Here is a 21,109-nt window from a genome sequence, read left to right on the forward strand (position 1 = left end):
TTTTTATGGAAATATCTCTTCATTTTATACAGAAAAGGGTTATTGAATAACTAAATTTCTTTGTTTCCTCTTTCTTACAAATACTTTAAAATTTACTTGTTGGGCAGAAAATAAACTGCTGCCTTTTGTTTTTCAAGATGTCTGGCACTTACCAGTATGAAGCTTGTCCTATATGATATATATGCAGTTATCTGATGTTGCTGTGATAGACTGCAGGTTTTTCAGAAGTTCTTTATGATTAATTTCCCTTGAAATAGAGGCTTTGCATCTTTGGTCACCTTTAGCATCCAGTAATGTGCCTTTTTGGCAAAAGAAGACTAATAGCATCCTTGGCTGCATTAAGAGGAACATATTTGAGCAGAGGGTTTGGAGAAGAACATCTCCACAGACTCATGCCAGCCTTCTATAGGATTCCTTGCATCTATTAGTTGAATACACTGAATTATCTGTCCCACACTTAGCTTTGTATGGAGCTTTAAACAAGTCACAACATAATTGTCACAAGTTACTTTTTCATAACAGGGTGCTCAAACATGAAAGATGCATTCTTCCTTGAGAAAAAGCTTCAAAAAACTGCTAAGATAGCTAGAGATACAGATAAGTACTACAAAATAGATTCCTGTTTTTGTACGTGAGGCAGTATTGGATAATTAGCATTCCTGCAAGTGCTGCTCTAAAATTTCATTGCCCATTTTATGCCTTGCACTTCTGTGAACGAAGGCATGGTGAAAATATCTGCCTATGCTCTTCACAGACCAGTATTGATTGAAAATGTTGTCCTCCTGTCTTATGGTCTACCTTGTAGACTCTTCATGGGATCATCTATATCCCTCATATAATACCAATAAGTTGAATGAAATTGTTCCAAGTATTAGTTTGTCGCTGTAGATGTTATTGGATCAAATCCTGATGCTGTTTTCACTCATTTTATTAAGCTGCTATTTAGACAAAATTCTGAAGTTACTAGGAGAGGCACATGAGAAAGAACTAGAGACAAACTTCAGATCTTCAAATCAAAAGTTTGTTTGATCTTTTAGTATCTGCTTATCTGAAAGATTGCTGTTCTAAATATTTTTAGAACTGTGCTTATCTCATTCACAGAGACTGGGTCTAACTTTGCCCATAAATGTGTATTCCCTCTATTTATTTGTTTGTTTGTTTGTTTAGCTGAAATAAAACAGTGCTTTGAACTTTTTAAAAAAAAATTTCTTCACCTGGTTAAATCATTGAATCATATAATATAAGAGCATTATTGTCTTATTTGATATTGTGTCAGTAGCATACTTTTGCCATCTTTTTACCCAAACTGGTTAACTACAGAAGAGAAAACTGAAGCCTTACCTAGCCAGAATGAGGAATTCAGTGGAAAATAATTTTCTCCTTTTATTGATGCTACATAACTGAATTCTTTAAATGTAATCAATCCTACCATTAGTATTTTTACTGGTAAAATAGTTCAAATTGGATAATTAAAATAATCAATCTGGAAAAAATTTGCAGTACCTTATAAACATGGTATTACTTTTAAGCAGTGATGATTTCTTTTGGAAGATGTTTATCAGCATTTGAAGAAGCTATTTACTGCTGCCTTTTGATTCGTAATGTGGACATAATTTATGCTGAAGTGGTTTTTTTTCCTAAGAAAAACTTAAAATGTTATTTTTAGAGATGGATGCTGGAGAACTACCAAATTTACCATCAGACATTTAATCTTCATAGCACTCCATTTACATTTTCAAGATGAATTATTCAAGTACAGATACCATATGATCATTCAGTGTGCTAGCTGGATAGGTGGGAGATCTTAAATAATAACTAATCAAGTAGGGTGTTTTCAGACCCATTGAGCTAACTCTTTTGTAACTGCACAGTTGAAAACTTCTAGATAGCTCTTTCTTCTCAACAGAAACACACATTCTGAAGTATTTCAGCTAAGAATAGTATTGCAAATCATAACTTTTTAAATTGCATGAATCTAAAGAATTTTTTGGTGTTGCTTTGAAAATAAAACTGCTTGAAAAACTGCCAGTCAGAAGCAAACTTTCAGTGATTTGGAATGGAAAGCTCTTGTCTTTGTTTTCATGAAAACTGAATGTTTTAGTGAATGGTGACCTAATTATTTACTGCAGGACCTGTTCATGAACTCACTATCCAATTTTCTTTTTATCTAGGAAAGTAGATATGATGCCTTTGTACTCAATTCCAGAACCATGATAGACAAGCATTAATCCATCTTTTGTTAAGACAAACAAATTACATTTCTAAACAAAATTCTGTAAATACTACAAGGGTTGATAAAGGTCATTGCTGTAGAATTGGCCTGGAAAATGAAATAGGATTACTTAATCATAACTAATCTTTTGGGTTTATATTTTAATCTATTTCAGTTGTTTTCCAGCTACTTTTGATACAAACATAATTTTGGTATTATAAGGACGTGATGTATATGTAATACAGCACAGCACATCTGTTCCTGCTCAAGTTTATTTATGAAGAATTTCTTCTAATGTTGTATGTCTCTGAATTTTATTCAAAGTTACAATTTTCTTGGTTCAGTTAAAGTTGATTTATATTGTGATTAAGGGAAATTACATTAACAAGTTTCTTTTACATTCAATAAATATATGCAGCTATAAGTTTTAAGCTAAGAGGCTTTGATATTTTTAGTGTAAATTGTTAAAAGTAGTTGTAAAAACTATGCAGAGGTACCACCCTAAAATTTATAACTTACAATCCTAAGTTGCAGTCTTAACTGTATTTTTTTAAGAAGTTACAATACTTAGCTGAACACTGCAATGCATTATTAGGTTTTGAATATTTTTTAAAGGTCATTGATTTATTAATGAGATTAACTCTTATTTTTATGTTTGGTATAATATAAAGGCTGTAGAAATTATTTTCTCTTTTTGCACAGCTGTAGCATTTTCAAATATTTGATTGTTCTTTTTCTAAAAGTAAACATAATATTCTTTGGATGTTTTATAATCAAGTTTAGCAATAAGTCTAAGGATATGCTGCTTTTTATTGTCAGCAAAAAAATCACTCTTCATTTACAAGAGCCTGAAAAATTTGATACCTCTCCTCACAAGTCAAACATCATTTGTCACTTCGCACAAGGCAGCAGCTTTTGTAGAAGTTCACATTAGATGTTGTTGGTTTCCCTGGAAGTAATCAGGCATAAGATACTTTGGACTGAAAACTACAGAACTTATTGAGAAAATAATTTTGTTATGAAAACTGAATTTACAATTTACTACTTGTAGCAACAGTTTTAGGGCAAAAGAGTTCTTTACAGAAACTTATTTTCTTACATGCAATTAGGTCATTTTATAAGGTTTACATTGCTAGTTTATGATCAATTTGTTCAGCTTAGAATTTTCCATTTGTGAGCTGTAACATTGTAAAGGATAACTTTACTACACTCAGTATATATAATGCCAGTTTTTATGTATGGGAAATATTTCATAGACTTGTTCACAATTTTAAAAGGGAGAATTTTATCATCTAAATTAAAACTAATAATATATGCACTTGTATGGCAGAGTATTTTAGTTATTGTGAATCAAGCATGGGAATAATTTCAGACACTGATGAAATTCAGCTAGTTCTGAGATGAATAATGACAACTGTTTAATAGTGCATGGTTGTGCTAATGTCTCCATCTATTTGAAATTGCTAGAGAGCTATTAAGGGAAAATATGAGAGAGGTAGAATTAGCCTAAGACAGGGGTTGCCTTTCTGATAAATTCCACATATCCCATTTTGGGGGTATATTTGTGCTTGTTCAGTTAGCTTCACTTGCTCTGGGAGCAACAGGATGTCTCAGTGGTTAGTAACATTACTTTTTTTGAACTTAAGGGTGCCAGATGGCAGCTACAGAAGAGACATTGTGAAGCTTAAATACCTGTGAAGGGGAAAAGTTGTTGAATTGAGTGACAGTGAAGAAACTTGTAAAAGATACCTGTGTTTTACCTCTGTGAGAAGCTTCATGGCTCACCACTTATAAAACCAATAGGGAAAAGAATCTCATCTTCCATCAGAATGGGCTTCAGAATTTAGACTGTCTACAAATTAGGAGTAGAACGTTCTTTATATGACTCAAGGGCGTAGCCAATGTAGGAACTTTATCTTTTTCCATTTTCCCATTAAGACAATGCTTTTAACAATTGAGGGATAGTATTTGAATACTCTCCCATGCAGCTTCTAATATTATAGTAAACCAACTGCAAGTTATGATAAATTGTTCTGAAAAATGCTTAGAAAATCAATCCATAAAAAATGCTGGATGGAGTAGTTTGGATGGAAAGTTTTACCAAAAAAAAAAAAAAATTATAATACTGTATTTCAGAAATTGGAAATACAACCATTTTAAGTTGGTAACCAGTTGGCGCTGATCCTGACGGGAGCAGAAGTCTGCAAGTGGGCCACAGTTTTAGGGTTACTAGTCTCTAAAGATGGTATTGATCCAGTGTTTCAGAGCTCAGTTGAACACAAATGATTATGTATTTTCTAGAGAGTTAGTGTTCTGCAGTCTTTTTTTGTGCTCTAACATATGACACTGACAAAGGAGGATACCACAGAGAAAGAAATTGAATTATTCTTCTTTGCAGGATGATTTATATATATAATGTGCATTTTATGCAATAGTTGCATAATCCTTGTAGTAGTAGGGGTCCAGTACTGTTTGACATCTTCATTTATGAGTTGGATGATGGGGAAGAATGCGCCCTCAGCAAATTTGCAGATGTGAGAGAAACAGAAAACTGTGAGGAGTGTTTGATATGCCAGATGGGTGTTTCTGTTCAGATGGACTTTGACAAGCTGGAGAAATAAGCCAACAGAAACTTCATGAAATTCAATGATTACTGAACTGAGAGAACAGAACTCATATATTGTAACTTCCATTTCCAAATTTTTGCTCTGCAATATGTGATTAAAAATAGTTGTATTTTCTAATATCCTCACAGTGTTTTAAACTAATATAGCTATGCGTAGAAGTACTGACTGATATTTCAATGGTTTGTTTTAGTTGTAAAATTTGTATCTTTCTGATTTATTGATTTTTCAGCAAATCATTTGGTTTGGATAAATGAAATAGCAAACCAGCTATTCTAACAGCACTTTCACTTCTAATTACACATTCAAAAAGTTTATTTTAGAAATTTTAAGATTCTGCTTACCACTTATTTTATTTTAGGTTCTGTGGTCTTTGGAATTAGGCCACTGGATCTCAGAGGAACCATATGAACTTTCATCCAGCTTCCCTGCAGCTCCTGTAAGTTTAATGGTCCTTTAAGCTTGTGAACCTTCTTTTGTTTATCTGGGAAATTATTTTCCCTCTAAATAGGTTTTGCGAATAAGAAAGCCTACTAGAAAAATATTTTTTAAAGCAGATACTGCAAGGAATTATTTTCTTCTTCACTATTTTTTGAAATGTATGCAAAACCTTTGGTACATGTGGAAAATGCAAAATATTGGTTCACTAATTAACACCTTAATAAACCAGCATCTTACTGAAGTATAAATACACTTTAATTTTATTTCTTTCTGTACCTGTATACAAACTGGAGGGGCATATTATTGCCAAATGGAAAGATCTGCAGGTCAGGGACTCAATTTTTTTGGCCCAGAAATTACTTGGGCAATGGAAAATTACTATGGTCTTCTAGAACTACTAAGCTGGAAAAAATGAAGTATTTTTCCTGCCTCTAATAATCATTCTCAAGTACTGAATTGGGAACTAGTGCAAAAGAGGAAATGTGGGGGCATGATGTACCTGTGTAGACTTCAGTGCACTTCATGTACTGTAATTTATTAAACAGGAATTCTATTTTGGTTTTAAAAAAAGTTGAATCCTAGCTGGCTACTATTCAATAATTCCAATAATTTTCCCTCCACTAAATTAATGTCTGCAATATATTTCTCAAAGTTTCATACCGGCTTTGAAGAAAGTACAGCTAATGGAGTATGAAATTTATTTCTACTGTAATTTTATTAACTGTTAGGAACTTCTGTTTAGCATTCTTTCTAAATCTATAACTAATATAAATTTACATATTCAACATGAAGCTTTATTTCATGACTGTAAGTTGTATGTTCTCAAAGTTTAGGGAAACTGAAGCAGTTATTCTCAAATAACCCTAAAGAAATTAATTATCCATTATTTCATATTTTTTTAATAAAATTAGAAAGTAGATTGTGGTATATAGCAAATATAGTAAGAATTGTAAAATTTAATGTGAAAAATAAATAAGAAGCATGTTCTTTTTTCAACTTCTCTGTATTTCTATGAAAAAATTTACACTGAATTTCATGTTAAGTTGCTTTGAATTTTCTGTTTCTTTTCAGACTATATTGATTACAAAGTATGATATCAGTAACAATGTACAAAGCATTGTTTAGAAGTGCTTCCTCTTGGGGTTGTGTTTGAGACTCTATTTAGAGGTTTTATTCTGGAAGCAGAAGTAAGGAGAATTTGAGAGATGGTGAGAATGGGAAATTGAGGGAAGTTAGGGTTGTGCTAAGAACCTGAATCACTTCTTTTTGCAATGTACTGTTCTTGCAAAGGAACAAAGTTGGAGTCCAAGGCAATATTTCTATCACCATTCCAATCATTCCCTTATTTAGTCCCTCTTCATTTCTTACTGTAACAGATACCTTGTTTTTTTTAAGATACAATTATTATTTGATACAGAATGGTTTTTTTATTTGCTTTTTTTTTCTTCTTTCTTTCCTGCTTCCGAAAAAGTACTTAGAGAAAATGGAAGTACATTCTAGTTTCACATACTGTTTATTTGATTACAGGAAGGAATTAAAAGTAGGGGTTACCTTGCTGTTATGTTTTACTTGTTTGTACCAAGTCCAAAGCAGCTTTTGCAGCCTTCTGTTTCCTATTATTGCCTTCCTTCTGACATGTCCTTCTGTGGCTTCACTGCGGTGTTCGGAGTTAAAGCCATGCAATCTTCTTTAGATGAAATGCCATTTAAAGACATATACACTCTAAAATTTTACACTTGTGTTGATAAATTGATCTTTTTTGCCCCCAAATTAAGTCTCATTAAACAATTGATCCATTCATTGTCTACATCAGTATTTTTGATTACTTTCCCAGAACAGTCATCAGCAAGCTTCAGATTCTATAAACTTTTTAACAAATCAAGACTAGCCATGCAATATTCAATTATTTTTGTCATACAGGGTTTTCTTACTAAAATAAAGTTAGCGTTAACCAGAAGTTAACACTGCTTTTCTTCGCCAGGTTGAGCATTCAGATGCCATCATGGCTTTTGAGAACATTTTGGAGGACTTTTGTTTGTTTGTTTTGTTGGCTTTTATTTCTCTTTCCTTTTATTATTGGTGTCGATATGTTTAATATCGCAAATGTTGGGAGTATTTTCTTTAGTTGTCTGATTAAATGTAGCAACACAGGAAATGCAGTAATGTAGACTCAGCATTTCTATTAAATTTCATAGAATCTTGAAGTATTATAGATTACCAGGGACGTCTGAAGGTTGTCAACACAGGTCTCCAAGGGACATGTCCAATCCATCCTTCTGGTAATAAATGAATGAAAAGGAAATTCACTTTCTCCAATTCCAAATTGTATTTACTGCCTGTTGTCCCTGTCTCTTGTCCCATAGCAGAGCACCTCCAAGGGTCTGGCTTTGTCCTCCCTATGTCTTCAGTCAGGCTGTTGTAGGTACCATTAAGGTCTCCCCTTCCCTTTTTCTCCTCTAGGCTGAAAGATGACAACTCTTTAGGCTTCTCTTGGTATGCTGTGTGTTTGTTGGTATGTGTGACCTCTCTTCTAGCCTTGCTGTCTAAGACATTTCTTGGAAATTCATGAAAACAATTTGGGAAGTATTTTTTTTTTTTAGTTTGGGATATGTATATCCTTACAAGTTTGCTATGAAAAACAATAAAATACTAAACAGTAATTTCAAATACATTTGAGATTATTTTATGGAACTCTTCAGACAGTGACTGAAGAGTTCCATAAAACTGTTAATTTACAGTCTTTAGGTTTATGTAAAATCAGATCATGAAGTAATATTAGAAATATTTCTTGTCTCTGTTACACTTAGTAATAATGGCAGATTTTCACTGAAGAATGGAAGAATGGTGGTGGTGGTGTGAGTGGTGGGTACTCTGACAGCACCTTTAATGATTGTCAGTATAAAAAACATTTCGCAAAACTGTTTAATCATTATTCCTCAAAACTATCTCAAAAACTCAATTCTCCAAACAATTTACTGTTCTCAAGATTGAACCATAGAATCATCAAGGTTGGGCAACACCTACAGGATCATCCAGTCCAACTGTCTACCCAGCACTTCCACTATAAACCCTAAACATCACCCAGCAGATCCAAATGCTTCTTGAACACCTCCAAGGATACTGACTTCATGACCTCTGGGCAACCTGTTCCAATACCTGACCATTGTAAAAATGAATTTTTTTTTTTCTAATATCTAATCTGAATCTCCCCTCTCTCAGCTTAAGGCCATTCCTTCTGGGCCTGTCACTGCTGGCACAGTAGAAGGGGAGCCAGACCCCACCTAACTACAATCTCCTTTCAGGTGATTGTAGGGAGTGAGGTGCCCCCTGAGCCTCCTCCATCTGAACAACCCCAGATCACTCACCCCCTCCTCATACAGTATTTTTTTAGACCCTTCACAAGCCTTGTTGCCCTTAAAATACCTTTTGTTAAGTTGGCTTTCAGAAACATGTCTGGGATTTTTGTTTTGTTTTGGGTTAAGTTCATGCATTGTAACTAATTCAGTCAACTGCTGAAATCAAAGTTTTACAAAAATATTAGGCAAAGAATAAGCATGAGAATTAAAAGCTAAACTTAATTTGGAGAAAAACCTCCACTAAATTATTGTGATGTATGAAGAAACATCTTCTCAATCTGATTCACAGTGTTTAGTACACAGTTTTAAAACATATAGTAATAAAATGAAGGGGAGAAAAAAAACAAAGATCGCCTAGTAGAGTAATTTATTCACATTGTGGCATACATTAAGGGCCTACCTACAGAGAACTTTTAGGGAGGAGCCCTAACTTTACTGAAAGAAAACCCTAGTGTGACCTTAGATAATTTTCAGATTATTTTTCTTCCTGTTCTTAAAATGTAGTCATTTATATCTTAAGTCACAAGCATAAATTTAATTGTATCAAAGAACATGCATATGTTTTTCAGTTAGGTTATTTTTACAAAACATATAGATATATTACAGCACCAGGTGATAAATGATTGTCATAGACAACCAGACATCTGGTGTTAATGCCGTTGTCTCAGTTTATAAAATACTGGTCAGTTATTTTATAGGTAAATGACAAGGGAAGAAAAAAAGTGCATTCTTCATAAAAATGTATAGGAATACATGCTATATTTTAATTTGTAGGGATTTTCTGTAATTTAAAGACAGTGACTGAAATGGACTGAAGAAAATTATGGTATTTGTAAATGATAGTTCCCAAAAATAAATGCAAACTATTGAAATGCTATTTGTCCTCAGTTAAACATTGTCATATAGGCTATTGGAAAAAAATCCTCAAATAAGTGTAAGAAATTGTTTAGGAGACTATGGGGCAAAAGAATGTATTCCCTAAGTATAGGATTGAGCTAATTACAGAATATTTTTTTTATGTACATAAAGGGCACACATGACACAGAAAGATAAATAGTTCTAGATCTAGCTCAGTGTTTTATATTAATGTTTTAAGTTCAGTGGTGAGGCAAAATGCATATTCCTAAAACTATTTTAGGGTTTTTTTCACTGTTCCAGTTATTTACTAACACATACATAACATAAATGGTCAGTAAAACAGAGTCCTTAAGTTGTCTGATGGTTTCTTGGATGTTCTTTTTATTGAGTCATTTGGCCAAATCACTGTTGTATCAGGTGATGCTTTAGAGTTTAGGTCTGGTTGAATAATATGAGCTTTAGCTGGTCAAAGCGATTGCAGTTCAGGAACTGTACTGAACTGACCCCTTCAGAACACTAGTGCATGTTTCTGGGCTTGAAAAAATGAGACAAGTTGCTTGGTAAAATAAGTCTTTGAAGACTATAAAATACATAATTCACATAAAGACAAAGCATTTAGAAATCTGCTGGTCGAATCATCATAGTTGTAGCTTTGAGAGAGTATCCTGAGCCCTTCCAGTAGTACCACTTGATCCCATTAAACTTGTTGTTGTTCTGTCGTAATGGATAATACATTCCATTGAGGTTAGAAGGACCACATGCGTCAAACCACCATCCTGCAAGACAGAAGACAAACATCAGCAGAAGTAATTCTCAAAATAGTATTTAAGGTCACTTTGTTTCTGGAACTGAGAAAGAAAACTAAACCCAGTTTTTTGTTCTTATGATTTGGAAGCGTCAGTATAAAATCCTTGCCCCAAACTCAGGAAGGAAATGTATTTATGTATCAACTACATATTATTGAATCTTATGCAATATATTGTATTTGAAAATTGAGAAGGGAAAGTTCAATCAATTTATTATCCACATCAAACATTTCTCACAGTCTGAAGGCAGAACACAACTTGAACTATAACAATACTGAGTTGCCTTTGGTTTTATCTACTCTTTGGCAAACTCCTGTTCTTCACACATTTAAACTCCTTTCTTAATTTTTTCTAGAGGAATTATTCAGTACTCTGGGCAGGTCAGTTCAAGACCTCCTGGAATTTCATAAGAAGGAAAAGGAGAAAAAAACAGCCCAAATGTATTTTGCATCTTTATAGTCCTGACCTGTTAGTAGGTCATAATAAAAAATTCTTTTTATTAATAAAATAATATTTTTGTATTTCTGTTATGGTGGCGATAGTGTGTGTGTTCTGTTTTGCAGGGCAGTACTCCAACTATCCTTTTGGATAAACTGAAGCTGTCTTTTTTTCTTGCAGCCTGTGCTATAGGAAAATGAACAATTGCTTAAGAGATAACAGGAAGAGAAGCCAAATTTACAAGACACTTGTTTACATTTCAGAATGTGGAATTCCAGATTAACAAATTATATAGAATTACTTGTGTAGTTGAAGATAAAAACACCACCTAGAATTCAAATATAACTAGTGAAAAATCATTAGAAAAGTGTAGATATATCTGTGGTATATCTTTATCACTTCATAACTATATTGAAATACAGAATTAAATTCTTGTACCCTTCTGCTGCACTTGCAGCACCCAGGAGTTCCTGGGGGTTTTTCCTTGGGTAGTTAGGGAAAGGGCTTGTGCCTAAAGAATCAGGAGCCATTTCACTGACAAGCTGAATCTCTGAAAGAGGGTTTTTGCAGGGAGTTGTGTTTTCATCTCTGAGTGTACCTCATTCCTCAGAAGAGGAATCTGCTGTCTCTGATTAGTTCCACAATTACAGACTTTCTTGTACCTCAACTTCAGGCACTTATTTTCCCTCCAGTTTTAACTTCTCTTGTTTTATTTTAACTAACTTTTGTCAAATGGTAAAATATTTCATCTGGAGTCACTATACTAGTATATCTATCCATGAGTGTTGAACTTTTTTAATGATCAAAATTTACTAAGTCAAAATTATCACTATCTCATAGACAATTTCAGTGCCAATAAAAATAGGAAGACTGAGAAACATAAAAACATTCGTACCTCCTGTTAGCATTTGTGAACATTTGCAAATACATTTGTCATTGTCTGCATCCTTTGTGCTAAAATCATTTCCTGGTTGGCTTATACTACTTATTTTGCCCGCTGTCCCAGTAAGTCCTTTAAGGTAAATCCTGTAGAAGTGAAAAATGGAAAAACAATTATTACGTGGAAGTTGATGGTAGTTGTCTGCAAAATAATGATGGAATAATTTGCAGTAAATATCCTGTTCAAGTAGTTTAATTCTCTTCTGGCCAATGTACTGCTGTGAGCTGTTTTTCAGCACAATGTTTTCATACGAGTAGAAATGGTCAGCACTATATTCTAATGAACATGTGTTTGTTCATGTCATAATAGAAGAAAATGAGAGCAAGTAGATAGTAACTTCTAAGGTTTTTCATACAGATCATACATTTGTTAATACTGAAAGTGCATTGTTTCTCTTCAGTGCAATAGTACGTGCAGTTATTTTTATTACATTCAAATATTTAAACCAAAACTTTTTATTCCTATTCTGTTGTTCATACAACACAGCAATTTAGCATTACAACCTCATATATATATGAGGTAACAGCCTTACCAGGAGTATTGATTATGAGCTAGTGAATGATATTTTAGAAGTTTCTCAGTATTCTCATATCCCTTTCCACTGTCTTAACTACTCATCCTTTTCACATTGTTCATAAATTTTGTTAGCTCACCAAAAGTATTTCAGTTTGCTTCATTTCCCTGGCAAGGTACATAAAGCCTTTCACTGAGGCTGCTACTGTTGGGATCTGCTTGCATGGGTGCCAGTGCAGTCTCAGTGGGGAGAGATGGGGCACTAAACTGGGCAGGACAATTACACAACTATTCCTGTGTTACCTTGAATTGGGAGAACTTGAACCCTCTGCTCACACAGTATCTTTTCAGTGATTGCATTTCTGTATCAAATAGCTTATGTTTCTCAGAAGTATTCTATTTGTTTAAAGAGGATAACTGACTCTGAGGATAAGTAACTTGTTCCCCAATCGGTTTATATCTTGCATATAATTTTCTGCTTATGATAGTAATGGTCTTCGGTAGTTTAACAGATTATTTTAACCCATTTTATATTCCCTATTTTAAAATATAATTAATTCATTTTTATTCATTTAGGTTTCAAAGGATCAGTTCATTACAGATTTTCTTTAAATTACCTTTTAAAAAAATCACTGTTGTTTCTTAAGATGAGTTCAAAATTATGTAAGCCAATTTCTAACCTAAATTATTTTTAAGGTTCCAAGTATAATATATTAGCCTAGGCTGGGTCTTCAAATATCATCTGAAGTCTAATATAAGCATAGTATTATTTACTTATGATTAATAATAATTTTTTTAAGGTACAGCTTAGTATAACAGAAGATGAGAGGAAGTGGATGGAAATTGAAATGAGACATTCTTACTGGATATCAGAAAAACTTTTTACCTTGAGGTAAAACAAGTAGGTTGTGCCATCTCTACCTCTGGAGGTTTTCAAAATCCAAATGAAAAACCCTGAGCAACCTAGTTTGACTTCATAGCTTTGATATCAGGAAGTTTGATTCAAACAAAGTCCATTCTGATCTCAGTTTAATATGAAGAAATTTCAGGTTTCTGGGCCAACTCATAATCTTTCCAGCATTCAGAATGTATTAATCTTTTTAATGTAATAGATCACAGAATCATAGAATTGTTTGAGTTAGAAGAGACCTTAAAGATTATCTAGATCCAACCCCTTTGCCATGGGCAGGGACACCTTCCACTAGATGAGGTTGCTCAAAGCCCCATTCAGCCTGGCCTTAGCACTGCCAGGGATGGGGCACGGAAGATATTCTTAACTGAATACTTTCTTAGGGTTTTTTTCTTTTTCATAATTTAAATATATTCTTTAAACCACTCCACTTTATGATTAATTACTTTTTTAATTGCATATTGTAATAAAATTGCTTTTACCATCTTAGTTTTCAGTAAGTATCTTTTACTATTGTAAATGGACAAGGGTAATCATCCATTTTGCAAAAGTTGCCTTTCTAAGTATTTTAAAACATTACTTTAAAAAAAAAATCTGCTGTAGATTCTGACTGTTTCCAGATGAAAAAATATTTACTTTGGAATTGAGACAACTAAATACTACCAAGGCATTAAGATCTAACGTTTTGTGGGGGGCAGATGCTGATAGTTTTGAATTGCTTTGTTTGCATATAAGACATGAGTTGAAATAACAGCATCAGTTCTCTCAGGTGTTGGGTTGACTTTATGTACAACAAATAGTTGCTAGAGATCTTGGAGAAATTCATCTAAATGTAGACAATTTTTCTGTCCAGTCACCCAAAGCTCCATGAATTTGTATGACTCTTACAAAGAAACATTTCATGTAGTAGGAAAGCATCTGTTATACTGTGAAGACTTTAGTTTCTTGTATAATAAATCAAACTATTTATCGAGAACCTGGTGAATGAGCTATGAACTGCCCTTATATTTCAGCTGTGGTTGACACTATTTCAAAATGTGTAATACTATGATACTATTTAAAGTGTATAACAAATACTATGATAATATTTATATAAAATATTTATTTAAAATTTGTATTATTTTTTATTTTAACCAAGAATTAAGAAGAAATTGTGCAGCTTTACTTTTTACAGGATTAGAGCATAAAAATAGGTCCATTAAAATTTGGTGTTTAGATTGACAAGTTAGTGGTGGGTGAAATGCACATTTGCTCCATATTCACAGGAGAGTTATTGAGAATCTAAGCCAATGACTCATGGAAGGATAAGGCCACATCACCTCAGTGTGCACTTTATGAACAGAACAGTTCCTAGAAGCCACTGACAAGGAAAATCCTTGCAGTGTAATTCATTTTAGTCATCCACCTTCCAGAAATGTATTTATTGCAGGGAATCAGGATTTTATAGTAACTGCAGGCAGGGTCCTATTGTAATGACTTTGCACTGTATTGGCAAATGATTCTTATCTTATTCTATACTATCTCATCATCTTTGCATTTTTTGTGTTATACTCACTCAGGATGCACTAGTCAAATACACATTTTCTCCTCTGGAAATTTTTTTTTAGGCAAGAGATGAAAAATGGAGAAAACATTTTCTGAGTGAACTGGAAAATAGTCATGAGTTGTATGAAATAAGGCCATGCACCTACACAGTTTAGAAGGATTACTATCAGATTTTTTTTTTAATTAGATCTGATTTTTCTGCTTACCTGTATTTTTGTTCTTCACTTGCTAGAGAAAAGTGGTCATACAATGAATATGCCTCATTTCCTTCCCAGTCTTTCAGTTGTATTTTAAGAACATATCGCTTCTGATTAGTCAGTTGAGAAACAAACTCATTTCCCAGCCAGTACTCCCCAGCAGGATCACCAAATCCCTGTAATTCAAGTTGTATATTTAAATAGCTTTGTTAGGGTAGGTTTTTCTCCTTCCAGTTTGAAATGATCACTTTATCAGTTTTTAGGTTTAATAGTTTTCAGCCTGCAATTAAGAATTTTACTGTATCCATGGGGATTATTGATCCATAATGTTTCAAAAAGTTGATTTCAGCAAAGATAAGCTCAGGAATCTGAAACAGTGAATCAATATTACTTAGTAGACTTGGAGCAGTTCCTACTGTTGCCACTAGAAACACAAATATAAACATCTCAAAAAATGTAGACATATGATGGAACAGTTGATTAAAAAAAAGTAAGGTTTCTCTTTAAAAACAAACATCACACTTGCAAGTCTGCTTAGGCAAACAACTTATACTACTTTGACATTTTCAAAATGAGAATCTGAGGACAAAGACAACTTTTTAAAGTTGCTTACATTCTAAAGATGCTATAAATATAACTTTAGCATATTAGATTTCAAATAATAAAAGCTGATATTCAGGCTTCAGAGAGCACTGTTTACCATCTTGTACTCCTTCCATGTCCGGTGGAAGTCCACACTGCCATCTTCTCGTTTCTGAATAACTGTCCAACCTCCTCCACCAGTTTCCATGTCACAGTAGACCTACCAGAGTAAGCATGTAACAGCCTAAGTGCATGCAGTCACAAAATCAAAACCAGAAATCATGTAATTTGCATCATTCTGTATAGTGGCAAATCGTGTGCAAAACATGAGTTAACCTAAAAATGCAAGTTTTCATAGCTTTCATACAAATTAGTTGTGGTTGTCCACAAATAAATGTGATTGCTCAGTACATATCACACTTAACAGAATACCTTAACAAATTACATTTTTCACTTCTCCATCTCTTTTGTGAGATACATTCAACTTTCCTATGACTTGTCAGAGTATAGATACTGTTAAATTCAGGCAATGAACAAACTGAAACAATTTTTTTTATCAGTTATTGTTCAGTGCCTTTGCAAGTGGTCTGACCCCAAACTTAAATCTAAGTGTATTATCTGAAAGCTGTGTCTTAAAGCCATGTTATTATACAGACTACGATGAACATCTTCTATGCTTGAACAAAAAGTAACACCTATAAGATGTTTCCAAATGTTCATAAATCACCTTTGAATTTACCAAGTTATTCCTAAAAATTTGAAGAGACTGATACATAAGAAACAGTTCACTGAACTCAGTTTTAGCATACCCAATAAGTGTATCCCTGGCACAGTAAAATTCAAGTTTATAGGTGACTTGTTCAATCAGTCTCCCAGATTAAATCACTTCAGTGTCAGATGTGAAAGGTATTACTGAAAATGCTGATATACTTGGGAAATGCTGACGGGAAAAAAGTCTTTTGAAAATTAATTGGAATTTTGGAGTGATGTTTGGGAGTAGTAGGGGATAAATTAATAATAATTGTTTTTTAATATGAGAATATCTAGTACAAATTTTCCTGAGAAAGGATCTCAAATTGTTGCATCTAATTCTGCTTTTCCAAAACTAACAGAACTTATAACTAGATGAGTGAAGTCAGTGGAGCTAACCTGGTGTATGACAGTACAGTGAAAGTCAAACTGAAGTCAGTATCCCTTTAAATTGCATGTTAGTACCAATACTATCTTTAAGAAAGATATTGAGTTTCTTGAACAAGTATTCCTGTTTGAAGAATTCTCAGTTAATATTTTCTCATTTGGACGTTTAAATTTTTTTTACCACTTTCTGCCAAGATATTGAAGTTCAAAGCCTTCTTCAAAATCACTTCACATCTTTGAAAATTTTTGAATTCCAGTTTGAGTATTAAACTACATTAACTTCTAATCTGTATTCTAGATCTTTCATCCAATAAGTGGTGTCTTCCCAATTATAGTAGTATAGGCAAGAGCTGACTTACTACACTTAGCTAGGATATTTCATCTGTAGAGTAATTAAATAAATAATTTTAAAATACACTAGGCAAGTATTTAATTATGAATTTGGATGTTTCCTTCTTTGTTTAACAGTCCTCTCAGTAGTCTTTCTTCTTGCCTCACTGCTGCTTGTCACTATGCCTATAAATGCCCCAAATCATGACTGAGTAACACTGAAGCTGTAATGTCTTTTTCATCCTCTTCTATGGGAGACTGTCTTATCAGTGTCAGCAGTTATCAGATTTGAGCTCTTTGAACTGTTAGACATCCTGGAAATTCATTGAAAAAGTATGACTTCAGAGAAGCCAGTTTCCTTCTGTGCTTTGGTAGTGGTTAGGTATGTCATTTTGGGAAGTAAAGTGTGCTCCTTACTAAGTTTTCAATATAGTTGGCTCTTTTAGGGTATGTGTATTTTACTTATGTTATACACTCACATCTCTATATAAATCAGAGTATTTACAGTTCAAGCAGTGTCATAGATAATGTTGAAGGGTGTCAGACCTTTGAAAGGAAAAAAAAAATCCTTACAGCTGCAAATATCAAATATATTAGTGTTTCAACAGACTGTTGCTCATTGGAAATCCAAAGCAGATACTGTACATTCAGCTTGCAGCAAACTCTTCAACATCAGAGAATCACAAGACATTCAGTAGATGATTTTTAGGGAAGATAAAATAAGTAAGGAAAAGAGTTGGATAAGGGATTACTTTTTAAAGTTTGTCTAGTGATTAGAATTTAATTGAAAGCAGCAACCTCAGTTTATACTGATGTATGCAATTCCTTACACCTCAAAGTCTATTTTTTGTTTGGCTTTACTAACATCTGTATTTAATGACTGGTAAAAATTTGATAATATTGTATAAATTAATTTAGTTAAAATAAAAATTTCTTTCAAAGGAAAGGCTGAAGAGGAGGTATTGTAAGAGAAGATCAGTCTGTTTTAGAAGGCTAACTCATGATGTAATGTATATGTGGAAACTAATTTCCACAGGGGGCTATGAAGAGGGATACTAGGAATGGGCTAAAGCAGATGCAAATACTTTTTTTAAGCATCAATACTAGTTAAAAAGTTGATTTAACAATGATCAAATATCACTGGTTGTAGAAGCAAGAAAATAGAACTGTTTCACCCTTCTCTGAAATATGTTGTTTTTAACTGTGTACAGTGGGAGGCCATGTATTAATTTACTTGAGTGATGGGTTCAGTCTGATATTGCTATTGTAGATGTTAATTGATGGTTTTGAATGTTACGTGCAATTTCCTTTACACCTATCATCTAAATTTCAATTTAGTTGGAATTAATACTTTGAAAAAAATCAATGCTTTAAATAGCACTTTATTTTGTTATAATGAAATAATTTAATGTATAAATAGTGAATGACTGTGAATGTCTATCATAAAATATTCCTGTCACAGGCAATATCCATTTTTTTTAAGTGAATGGTAAAACAACTAGCTTTAATAGATTCTATAGATGATTTGAGATAAATGCTGGAGTACAGCAAATTAGATCCCAAAGGAAAAAGCAACATGCTAGGAACTGAAAAAGATAATGAGAAATTGAAGAAGAGATGACCATAAAAACCTCATGTTGATTTTTCTTACCAGTAACAATTTTTAAAAGTTTACATAGATTTGGGAGTGTAATTTTTCCACACCAAAAATTTAATGTCAGTCAACTCTAAGTGTTTCTCCTAACACCCATTACTAGAATAGAACTTTTATGATCTTTCAACCTATTCTAGGTTTTATATTCAAAGAAAGATATGTAACGTTTTATAAAACTAGTAAAAATAGATACCAAGATTAGGCAGGCAGCAGGAGTCTTCAAACAAATGCCAAAAAGAATAAAGAGATTAGCCTCTCAAGTTACAACAAATTAGATCAGGGAGTGTTTGATGTATCTTGTGAACTGCTTCAGTACTTACAGTTCTAGCAGCTGTAGCACTGTAAGAGGGTATTTGGATATAAGTGTTTTCAGACCTACTTTGTAAATGGTAAGGCTCAGGCTGAGTTATCAGGATGAAGAGCCACTGCAGTTTTTATAGCAAAGCAAGTGCAGTTGCCACATCTTTGCAGTGACCCTGTGCATCACTTTCAGCTGTTGTCTGAACACTTAAGTAATTATGTCTAGTGACATAATAAGACATATAATGTCCAGTGACATAGAATGTCTTCTGACTCATTATGTCCAATGATTTTTGTATTCTGCTATCTCTATCTCCTAGAAATGTGACTAGGTAACAACTACAGTCTAATTGGTTCATGAGGTTGCTGTAAGCATAAAACTATTGACTTTCCATAGTTTTGCCTCTGCCGTTTTTCCTTGTGTCAGCAGTCCTTTGGTGTTTTCCTCAGCGTTTCTAAAAGGACTTAGCTTTTGTCCTGGTGCAGAACAGGAAAGTTTGAAAATATTAATGGAATTGAATATTTGTTTTCCTCTCAGTTGTCATATGCAATTCCTTAGTTTTGGATTATGATGGGAGACAAATTAGTAACGTGGGATCAGTTACAGATTACACTGAAGTTGTTTATAAGCCTGCTGGGAGGTCAGAAGGTGTTACAAGAGGAAAAGACGAAAACATAAACAGCACTGCAGCACTTTTGGCAAATAAAAAAGGTCACTCTGTTTCCTGGTCTGAGTAGCTAGCCACATCATAAACAGTTGAAAATAGTGTAACGTGTTGATTGTCCCTAACCTTCACTTCCCTTGACAACTCCTCTTATGCATTTATATTTGTATAAAAAATCAGCATCAGGTTAAAACTTTTTAGTCTCTTATTTTCAATGTCATATGGTAAGTCAAACCTTCCCTGTCTTTTTCTATCTGAAATGGACAGACTAAGATTTTAATTCTTTAATATTATTGACTGATTTAATACTAAGGGAAATTATTACATTTGAACTACCTTTTTAACCTAGTATATTACCAAAGTGGGTATTTTCATTAAGTATTTTAAGCCTCCATATTCAAATGTAAAGCATTTAGTATTTTATAGTCTATGAAATTTGTAGTTTTGTACTTTTGAAAATGCAGTGTTAAAAGTTTATGACAAATTTTTATTCTGTAATATGTCATGAACTTAGAAAGTATGCATGCTTTTTATACTGTATTTGACAGTAAAATTAAAACCAAAAATATAAGCTTGAGACAAGTCATAGTGAGAGATCCAAGGAATGTAAACCTTCCTGAGTCATCTAACAAGGACTGCTGCATTCTATTACTTTAGAGATGCAGGAGCTTTCATCTCCTTTAGCGTTAAAAATTGTGATTTTAGATATCTATGCTATTTAAATGCCATTCAGCTTCATGTAAAACACTTCATTGCATCTTATGTAACTAATTTTCTTGTGAAATGGATATATTTAGTCCAGATTATTCCAAAGGAAAACCAGCTTTTTTTTTCCCCAAGTGAAACAGACTGCAAAAAATTCCTCTAAATGTATCTACAAAAAATTACAGGTTTTATCTATAGTATTTTTTATTAAAAATTAAAACAAATTGCTTATTTCTTTTAGCTGAGACATTTGTAAGTGTAAAGATTTCAGTCTGGCTTGGGCTAAATGAAGTTCTGGTACTTCAAAGGCTAGTCACTGATGAACTTTATTTCTAAACTTTTGCTTGGGAAAAAAATGCTTTCTCTGTCAGAGCTTTACCAACTCCTTTTCCATATTGCACCTCTTTTTCCACTGCATTTTTACATTTTCTGTTAATTTTTCTGATGCAGTGAAGTACAGCCTTAGGAATTCTGTAAAATATTTATTTTTTTGTGTAAAGGAAATATCTACAGTAGAAATTAGAAAATAAAAACATCATAAAATTATTTATTGTTTGTCTAAGAAATATATTAAGCATTTTTTTAATATTCATATGTCCCTTAGCCTCCTCAGCCTGCTGTGCCTTCATCATGTGAGCCCCCACTCCTCCAAATGCTTGCCCCAGGTTTTTAGTTCTTTATCCTCAAAGTCCACCTGGGACTTTTCTCCCTTTCAAATTCCATTGATTATTTGTACTAAATTATACTGTCTGAAGCTTTATCATTTTATTTACTTCAGTAGATGGAGCATCTCTGTCAGGCATCCAGTGTATAATCCAAGGTCTCTTCTACAGAGGTATGGCATACTGCTTTAATTTAAACTGATATTGAAGTTCATTTCAGTAAACACATTGGGG

General features: G+C 33.2%; 2 protein-coding genes across 5 annotated transcripts in view; one reads left to right on the forward strand and one right to left on the reverse strand.

The window, feature by feature from the left end:
* The window catches only part of MCPH1 (microcephalin 1), a 132,341-nt gene that overhangs the window by 43,405 nt on the left and 67,827 nt on the right, over positions 1-21,109 (forward strand). For all 3 annotated transcript variants that reach the window (XM_086876030.1, XM_086876031.1, XM_086876032.1), the window contains exon 12: positions 5,198-5,275. In XM_086876030.1, coding sequence (XP_086732156.1) covers positions 5,198-5,275 — 78 coding nt within the window. The remainder of the gene's footprint in view (positions 1-5,197; positions 5,276-21,109) is intronic.
* The window catches only part of ANGPT2 (angiopoietin 2), a 41,882-nt gene continuing 29,756 nt past the window's right edge, over positions 8,984-21,109 (reverse strand). For both annotated transcript variants that reach the window (XM_086876034.1, XM_086876033.1), the window contains 4 exons: positions 15,541-15,642; positions 14,850-15,016; positions 11,631-11,761; positions 8,984-10,267 (listed from right to left, as the gene is read on the reverse strand). In XM_086876034.1, coding sequence (XP_086732160.1) covers positions 10,107-10,267; positions 11,631-11,761; positions 14,850-15,016; positions 15,541-15,642 — 561 coding nt within the window. In that variant the 3' untranslated portion in view covers positions 8,984-10,106. The remainder of the gene's footprint in view (positions 10,268-11,630; positions 11,762-14,849; positions 15,017-15,540; positions 15,643-21,109) is intronic.

The sequence above is a fragment of the Cyanistes caeruleus genome, chromosome 2, assembly GCF_971803275.1.
Source record: "Cyanistes caeruleus chromosome 2, bCyaCae1.hap1.1, whole genome shotgun sequence".
Classification (NCBI taxonomy): domain Eukaryota; kingdom Metazoa; phylum Chordata; class Aves; order Passeriformes; family Paridae; genus Cyanistes; species Cyanistes caeruleus.